General features: G+C 34.2%; 1 protein-coding gene across 1 annotated transcript; it reads left to right on the forward strand.

Annotated features, from left to right (window-relative positions):
• Positions 1 to 2,682: 2,682 nt before the first annotated feature.
• LOC128192854 (embryonic protein UVS.2-like) lies at positions 2,683 to 8,216 on the forward strand. Its single transcript, XM_052865855.1, has 5 exons — positions 2,683 to 3,411; positions 3,914 to 3,992; positions 4,872 to 5,002; positions 5,291 to 5,452; positions 6,339 to 8,216. Exons 1-5 carry the CDS (start codon positions 3,342 to 3,344, stop codon positions 6,497 to 6,499), a joined length of 603 nt encoding a protein of 200 aa, XP_052721815.1. The 5' UTR covers positions 2,683 to 3,341; the 3' UTR covers positions 6,500 to 8,216.
• The last annotated feature ends 1 nt before the right edge of the window (position 8,217 follows it).

Here is an 8,217-nt window from a genome sequence, read left to right on the forward strand (position 1 = left end):
TTTCTGCATTGATCGCTACATTCATAACCCGAATGAATCATCAAAGAAAGCATTTTATTGTTTATTTTAACATCTTTCTTTTAGCTAATTGATAAATTGATTATGAAAAGTAAGTAAAATTCACTAAATTACTGTCAATGTACGTAAGTACGTTAGCTAAAAGAAACAGCCATATCGCCTCCTGTGAAACTTTGAGTCAGACATCGTCATGATTATTTCGTGCAGTCCGTGATTTTTTCTAGGTCGCTGTAGGTTTGGACCAATCGATAAACAGGGCGTGTCTATATCTGCCCTGTAAGTTTTTTTTATCAGTTTCAGCAGCTGTAGATTTCGACCAATCGATAAACGGGGCGTGTAGATTTCAGTCTGGCTGTTTCGATAGAGCTATGAATTAACTATAGGTTTCCGTAAGAAATAGAGGGATTAATACTTTGTAGATGTAAATATATTATGTTAATATATGCAGCTCATATTAACAGACGTATGGTCGAAGGTCCTAAAATCAACAGGGTCCAAATTTCAACGGTGTTTATCTTTTGTTTACATCTCGCTATTTTTCGCAGGAATAAGAGAAATTTCGCATGCATATGATACTATGATAGACTAGCAATCAACTGGCCTAGTATTTATTAAAATGCACTTCAAACAAGAAAGAAATTAATTTATGAATTTTTCCTCACAAAAAACAGCAACTTTTGTTAATCCACCATTACCCTGAATTTAAATCATCTTAACACAAAACTATAAACTCTATGACGAAACACATGGTGTAACGTCTGCAAGGACCAAAGATTCATTAATGAAAAACAAGTGATGTTGTGAGAATGAATTTAACTGACAAGACAATGTAGAGCAATCGTCGAATTTAGGACCCAGTAATGGCGGCCCCCGTAATTTTGTTGATGAATTTATACTTTGTATATTGAAATGAAAAATGTAAAAAGGTTAATCAAATTATGTTAACACAGCAAGCTATGATTGATATTCATGATAAATATCTTAGCTTTCAAAATTATTGCTCATTTTATCTGAAAAGAGGACCTATAGATTAAGACTGTCGAAATATGGGCACACAAGGATATATATATACATGTACGTTGCTTCTCAACGTTATAGTATCTTGAAAGTCATAGGCCGATATGCGGACAAAATTGTATTTATAAATACATGACACATTAGTTTCATGTATTTTGTTTATATTAAAGGGACTTGGACACGATTTGAGATCAAAAATTTTATTTTTATTTTTTATGTATAAAATGGTTTACTGGTGCATTTTAAATGATTGACCAAAATATTGAATGTTAAAGTCAAGTTGCAAGCGAGATACAGAGGTAAGAACTGATTGAACTTATGTAAACAAAGCTCGAGTCTTATAGCTGTTTACAAAAAATGTAATGTAGAGAATTACCATTTCTTAGACAAAATGACATGAAAAAAACAATTTAAACTATTCAATATCTTCATAAATACTATTACATGTATCAATAAAAGAAAGATACACTTGATTGAAACTTACACCAATACAAGACAAATGTACAAAATGACAATATTCGAGCTTTGTTTACAAAACAAAGAATGATGAACTCTGTATCTTGTTTATAACTTGATATTTGACTTTCAAATTTTGACATGGCATTATAAACTTCTATATTTATCAATATAAACATTGAAAATGGAAAAATAAGATTTGAAAATTTGAAGTCAAATCGTGTCCAAGTCCCTTTAACACCCGATTGATATTTTATTTAAGATTTGCATGTCAACGTAATATTAATAAAATAATCCTGTTTAAATACCAAAATAGTAAGTATATACATGTATATATTTTGCTTGTCAAGATAATTTTAACACAATGTGACAATCAGTAAGAAGCAACTAATAAATGTTAATATGCCATTTATTACATAAGCTTACTAACTTGCAGCGGGCCAACAGTAAAAAAATTCAATATCTACATAATTAGTTAACTGAACAACATACATGTACATGCAAATAAAACAGAAAAGGGATGCACACTTTTAGTCAAAGATTTAATCAAACTCGATCTTTTTGTAGGCTATGATTAAAGTGTATTAGGGAAATGAACAAATCCCGGTCCCATCAATATTTCATCGATTCTTATGAGCAAATCTAATTAGTTCGAACAACGCACTATACTTGTATATATCTGTGACATTTCAAATCTAGTTCTTAGACCTACAACTGTCTTGTCCAAGTACGAAAAAAAAAAACCAAACTAATAACCCCATTTGCTCTCTATTAAATGTTGATTTTCTCGAACACAATGTAAACTTGCTAAACTTTTTGACTTGGATCCTTTTAGAATCATATTGTCGGTATGATTAAATGAGGTGTGCGTTTATAAATGTAGGTATGAATGTGTTCATGTATAGTATAGGCTTTGCATGTTACCCAATCCATTTGATTACTCGAATAATAAAACATGTTTAGATTAATCATATCTGGAAAATTACTTCTTGCCACCCAGCCCCTCCCATTTTCCTCTGATTGGAACCAGAATAATTGGTAATTAATTAGAATTTATAAAAATACATTGAAAATTGATAAGTATGAAAATTACGAACCCTTTTTCAAAAGTATAATTGATGTATTCTTCGATTGGTTGAATATTTTAATCGAATTTATTACATGTATGTGTTCCTTGATGTAAAGTTTGGTATTCTTTGTGATGTTATATAAGATTTGTTACGATAAGATCGAGTTTCTTCATTGCCACAACAAGCCCTATCAACGGGCTGTGATTTAGCACGGCACTGGTCCGGAAGAATTTAAACTTGTTTTTGTTATTCATTCTACAATAAATTCACGGAATGTAAATTGTGAACAATTGATCGAACTAGCTCTGAATAGAATATATTAAGTAAACTGAATCAGCTAGTCGGACCGCAGTCACAATATAGGCTAAAAACGCACAACAAAGCCTTCTTGTTCATTATCTGAATTAATCGCATTCGTAAATGGATATCAAAAAAAATATTTTAATTTCGCTGATAAGTAAACCCGGAATTATTAAATGGCGTTAATCGGATTGCAGATCTTTTTTAAATCTCTCATCTTTGCAGTTTAACAATTGAATAACATTAAATGACAATATTGAAATATAATCTCGCTCTTGAGAATAGAGGTATCTGATTCTACACGTCATTAATGAAATAGCAGTGACAGTAAATGAACACATTGGAGTATCCATGTCACAGATTTGATTCCCAACTCCCTGGGATTGTGAATGTGTGAGGAAGACATGTTTATGGTGTGAATACTATCAATTGAGAGGAACAAGGCATGATATTGCAGGCGACCGTTCAGTTATAAGAGCAATGCTGACTTTTGACTCTAAAACTGTGTTCCTCATACCGTTTATCATTGACTTCCTTTCTGACTTTGTCGGTAAGTAATTGGTACTATCAGCATATATCAATGCATAATAATTTTTTTACAGTGATAAAGCTAAAGTGTATTAAAAGTAATGCACGGATCTAGATGCGAACTACACCCACCCCCTGGAAAATTTGAAATTATTGAATTTACATGGCAAATTTACCATTCAATTCCTCAACACCCCCCCCCCCCCTTGGGGGTGATTTTTAGATTTGCTCAGGAAGTTACACGTATAATTGATTTTGCTAATTTTAATACAGTAAGCTCTATTTTATAGCTCGGGCAATTAAACTATATCCACTGTACTACATGTATTTACTTATTAATACACGCCTCTGACATTTTACTGTCACGAAGATCATTTTTTTTTGTAAGATACCAAAACATTATCATGTTGCAGTGAACCTATCAATGGGGGTTAAACTTATTGTCATATTATGGTATATTCGCTGTGAGATTTCTTGAATTTATCTGTATTGTAATATATGGAGTTCGCCTCTCAATATTTCAGTGGCAAAAACCAAGAACTTGGTAGCTAATGAAACCATTCAGTTCATAACCTCGCCTAATTACCCACAATTCTACGGAAGGTGAGTACACTTACACTACCTGCAAAACAATTTTTTATTTGTTTTATTTTTCAGCTCTCTGTACCTCTTGTAAAAGTAGAGTCTGTATAATTAACATGAAATCCCATTGTTCGCCCACGACATTAAAACATTGCATACAATATTAAAATTTGAATAATCATATATGGACTATTATCTTTCATTTAACCTGTTTAAATCAATCGTTATTTATACTGACAGTATTTATAAGGCACTGGCAGAAATTATAGTATAGTGACAGTAATTATTGTAAACATTGTATCCTGACAGCTAATACACTGTACTGACAGTAATTATAATGTACTGACAATAATTATCGTATACTGACAGTAATTATTGTAAACATTGTACCCTGACACCAAATATACTGTACTGACAGTATTTAATGTGTTCTGACAGTAATTATATTTGCACTGACAGTAATATAACGTACTGACAATAATTATCGTATACTGATAGTAATTATTGTATTCCAACAGAAACAATCATCAAAGTACTGAGCGTTAATATTGTGTTCTGACAGTAATTATTACACAGTTACAGTAATTATCACGCGCCGACAGTAATTACGGTATCACGAAATAACAGTAATTGTTGTTATCTGACAGTACTTACTTAAACTGTACTGACAGTATTTATTGTATTCTCATAATAATTAGTGTATTCCAACAGAAACCATCATCAGAGTACTGAGCGTTAATATTGTGTACTGTCAGTTACCATACACTTACAGTAATTATCACGATCTGACAGTATGATTATTGTAATCTGACAGTACTTACTTAAACTGTACTGACAGTAATTATTGTAATATCACAGTAATTATAATGTATAGTGACAGTAATTATAACCTATCGACAGTTCTAATTCGATGACGTGGATGATCTCGGCCAGTGGCTCCATCTATAATCCTTCCGTCTACATCCGGGTCACGGACAGTGACCTTCAGCCGTCCTTGGCCTGCTACAATGACGTCGTCTCTGTTTACGACGGTACGTATTACTACCTATATATTTATCATTTTAATTGGCAAAATACCAGTTCGCTTGAATACAAAATTAACTACATGTATACGCCATATCAATCGGTAAGAGGTCAATTTTTTTTACTCAGATTACTGAGTAACTTAGGTTGAAATAGATATAGTCTCACTGAGATAAAATTTATTTTCACAGAATTATGAATAAGAAACGACATCACTTTTGAATACACTGCAATATATAAGACTTGGTGACCTACTGTTTGCACAGTCTACTATTGAGGCCACTGTTTTTTTTTAGGTATCAGCAGCCTGTACCCCGAGCTAGCCTCGTGGTGTGGGTCAGGCTACCCAACCTCCACCCTCAACTCCAAGTTTAGCACCCTCATGATCTCCTTCTCCTCTGATGACTCAGACAATAACTACAGAGGATTCAAGATAGCGTATTGGGCCAAAACAAACGGTAAGGGTAGCCCGGTGGTCGCCCGGCTAGTGTGCGTGTGTTCGCGTGGTCCAGGGTAGCGTTCTGGTTTTCTAAGTGTCTGGCTGCTCTTCATGTCATTTATCGACAGGACATAAATCTAAGGTCGAGGGTCAAATTTAAAGATCATTGATGTTAAAGGGTCAAACCAGTTAAAGACATAATGTTATTTATTATTTACAGTAAAATATGATTGAAGCTTTCACGTTTAGAACGAATTCACGTTCTAATCGCAGAGTCGATCGCTCAATATAAAAACTTTTCGGATGTACACAATTACGTTTTTAACGAATCAAAATCGCTCATCCCCAGCACCTTTCAAATTAATTACGTTTAGTTTTATCCTATGGAACTCATTGTTCATTAGCATTATTATTTTTCATCAAAATTTCATTGTGTAAAACTCTTGTTTTTACATACAAGTGTTCAAATTCATTGTCAACAATTAAATCCTTGGGATATTCCTCTATCTTGGAATAACGAAACAAATAACAAAACCCTTTTTTATCTGAATAAACAGCGCGTAAATTGGCTAGACATACATGTAACTCAGATTGAGTTCGGTCAAGGACGCATAATCAACTTCTTAAGATCTGTTAATCCTCACCGGTGTGTTTGAAGTCTAACTTTGTGACGCAAATTTACGCAGGTCAAACAAGAGGTGTGTATCGGTCGTATGTAACGATAAGCTCCTTAAAATACCAGCCAAGTTTAAATTGGACCTTTTAACATTGGGGTTAAAACAATAGCCTATTAGTAGATAAAATGACCTAATTTTGTCGCAGCGACCGTTATAATGTTTATTACACACAGATCAAGGGGAGAGAATCCTGGTCTGTCACTGATCCTGGGATCGTCTTTTTTACAGATGATGTGAAGTACGTGACCCGCCCCTTCACTGCGCTGAACTACACCCTGCTGGGGGTGGGCGGGGCCATCATCCTTACGATCGTCCTCTCCCTGTGCGCGATCATCGGCATCAGAAACCGGGACAAGATCTCCAGTCTCTTCATCAACGAAGATGTCTAGATAGGATCGCCAGTCTATTCACCGACGAGGATATCTCTAGTAGAGGCAGTCTATTCTTAAACAAGATCGCCAGTCTCTTCATCAATGATAATGATGTCTGAACAAGATAGCCAATCTATTCATCATTGATGAATTCTAGAGGCGATCGTCAGTGTATACATTAATGATGATGTCTAGACGACAAGCTTATTGTAAAAAGATCGTCAGTCTATTCATCAACGAGGATGTCTAGACAGGATCTCCATTCTCTTCACTAAAGAGGATGTCTAGACAGGATCTCCATTCTCTTCACTAAAGAGAATGTCTAGACAGGATCTCCATTCTCTTCACTAAAGAGAATGTCTAGACAGGATCTCCATTCTCTTAACTATAGAGGATGTCTAGACAGGATCTCCATTCTCTTCACTATAGAGGATGTCTAGACAAGATGCCGGACTATTCATCAATGATGAATTCTAGACACAATGTCAAGTCTTAACATAAATGGTTTTGTCTAGACAGGATCGCCATAAACGAAGAGTGCTAGTCCATTATATATGATAATCGCTCTATCTGCCGTATTCTCTTTTGAGAAGTGGACAGGCATAGCCTACGATGTAGGCTATGCCTGTCCACTTCTCAAAATGTGGATGTAGGCTATGCCTGTCCACTTTTCAAAAGAGAATATGTCTGCCGGAGCAATGCAATACTGTAGCTACACAAAGTCACAAACTCAATAGCATAAACAGAAATTATATACATGTATACTGTGCAAATGGCCTGCAGTTGATATCATTGAAATACTAGTATTGTGTGGTAACTGGAATGTGTAAGAAAATGTTTTTGGTTGTGATATTTATTTAAGATGGTTTTTTTTTAATGGTATTGGATAGTTGTATATTTTCATTTTTTATACCTTAATTTCATTTTATTTGTTTGTGTAAAAAAAACCCAGTTATTCTTTTGGTACATTCTCTTCATTTCTCAGAGAGAGAGAGAGAGAGAGAGAGAGAGAGAGAGAGAGAGAGAGAGAGAGAGAGAGAGAGAGAGAGAGAGAGAGATTTGTTTTGACCTAAATATACGTATATTTTTAATCCAGAACTGTTACATAAATATAAATAAATAGTATATACCGTACATAATACCGGTATGCTGCTATAAAAAAATATTTGCATTATCGATAAATAACAATCATGTACATGCATTATCAATAATTTTATCAATACTATTGATCTATTGGACCCATCTTGCAATATATATACAATACATACCTTGTGAGAGGGCATCAAAGTTTGACAATCAAGGTACTGAGAGTAGTAACTATGTGGACTGCTCATTTCATTAAGGATAAGTGACGTAGAACAGCCACTTTAAGACTAACACTTGGTAATCTTTTATCAGATCGAGTATAAAATCCGGCAGAAATTGAATGGCCTTTGTGCTATTAATAATCACTATCAACCCGACAAAATATCAGACACATCGCATCTGTGTTATGTTTTACAATAGACCTAAAGTTCAGGGTATTACAGGCACTTCATTATTACATCATAAAAGCATTCCAATGTACCAAGGGTGTAACATAAACTACTAGTTATAAATTTACTGTATAGTATATGAACAACTTTATTTATCATCCCCCCTCTCTGCTGCAGGATTACAATATCTGGCAAATTGTGACGTTTTTCGAGTTGCTACTAGTGTAGAGGTCATAAAACCACACAAAACTTTTCCAGGAC

The sequence above is a fragment of the Crassostrea angulata genome, chromosome 7, assembly GCF_025612915.1.
Source record: "Crassostrea angulata isolate pt1a10 chromosome 7, ASM2561291v2, whole genome shotgun sequence".
Classification (NCBI taxonomy): Eukaryota; Metazoa; Mollusca; class Bivalvia; order Ostreida; family Ostreidae; genus Magallana; species Magallana angulata.

Excerpts from the sequence above, each read along its gene's own strand:
- LOC128192854 (XM_052865855.1), top strand. The coding sequence starts at position 3,342 with ATGCTGACTTTTGACTCTAAAACTGTGTTCCTCATACCGTTTATCATT. Across the intron at positions 3,412-3,913 it reads CTTCCTTTCTGACTTTGTCG|TGGCAAAAACCAAGAACTTG; the intron begins GTAAGTAATTGG and ends TCAATATTTCAG. Across the intron at positions 5,453-6,338 it reads GTATTGGGCCAAAACAAACG|ATGATGTGAAGTACGTGACC; the intron begins GTAAGGGTAGCC and ends TCTTTTTTACAG.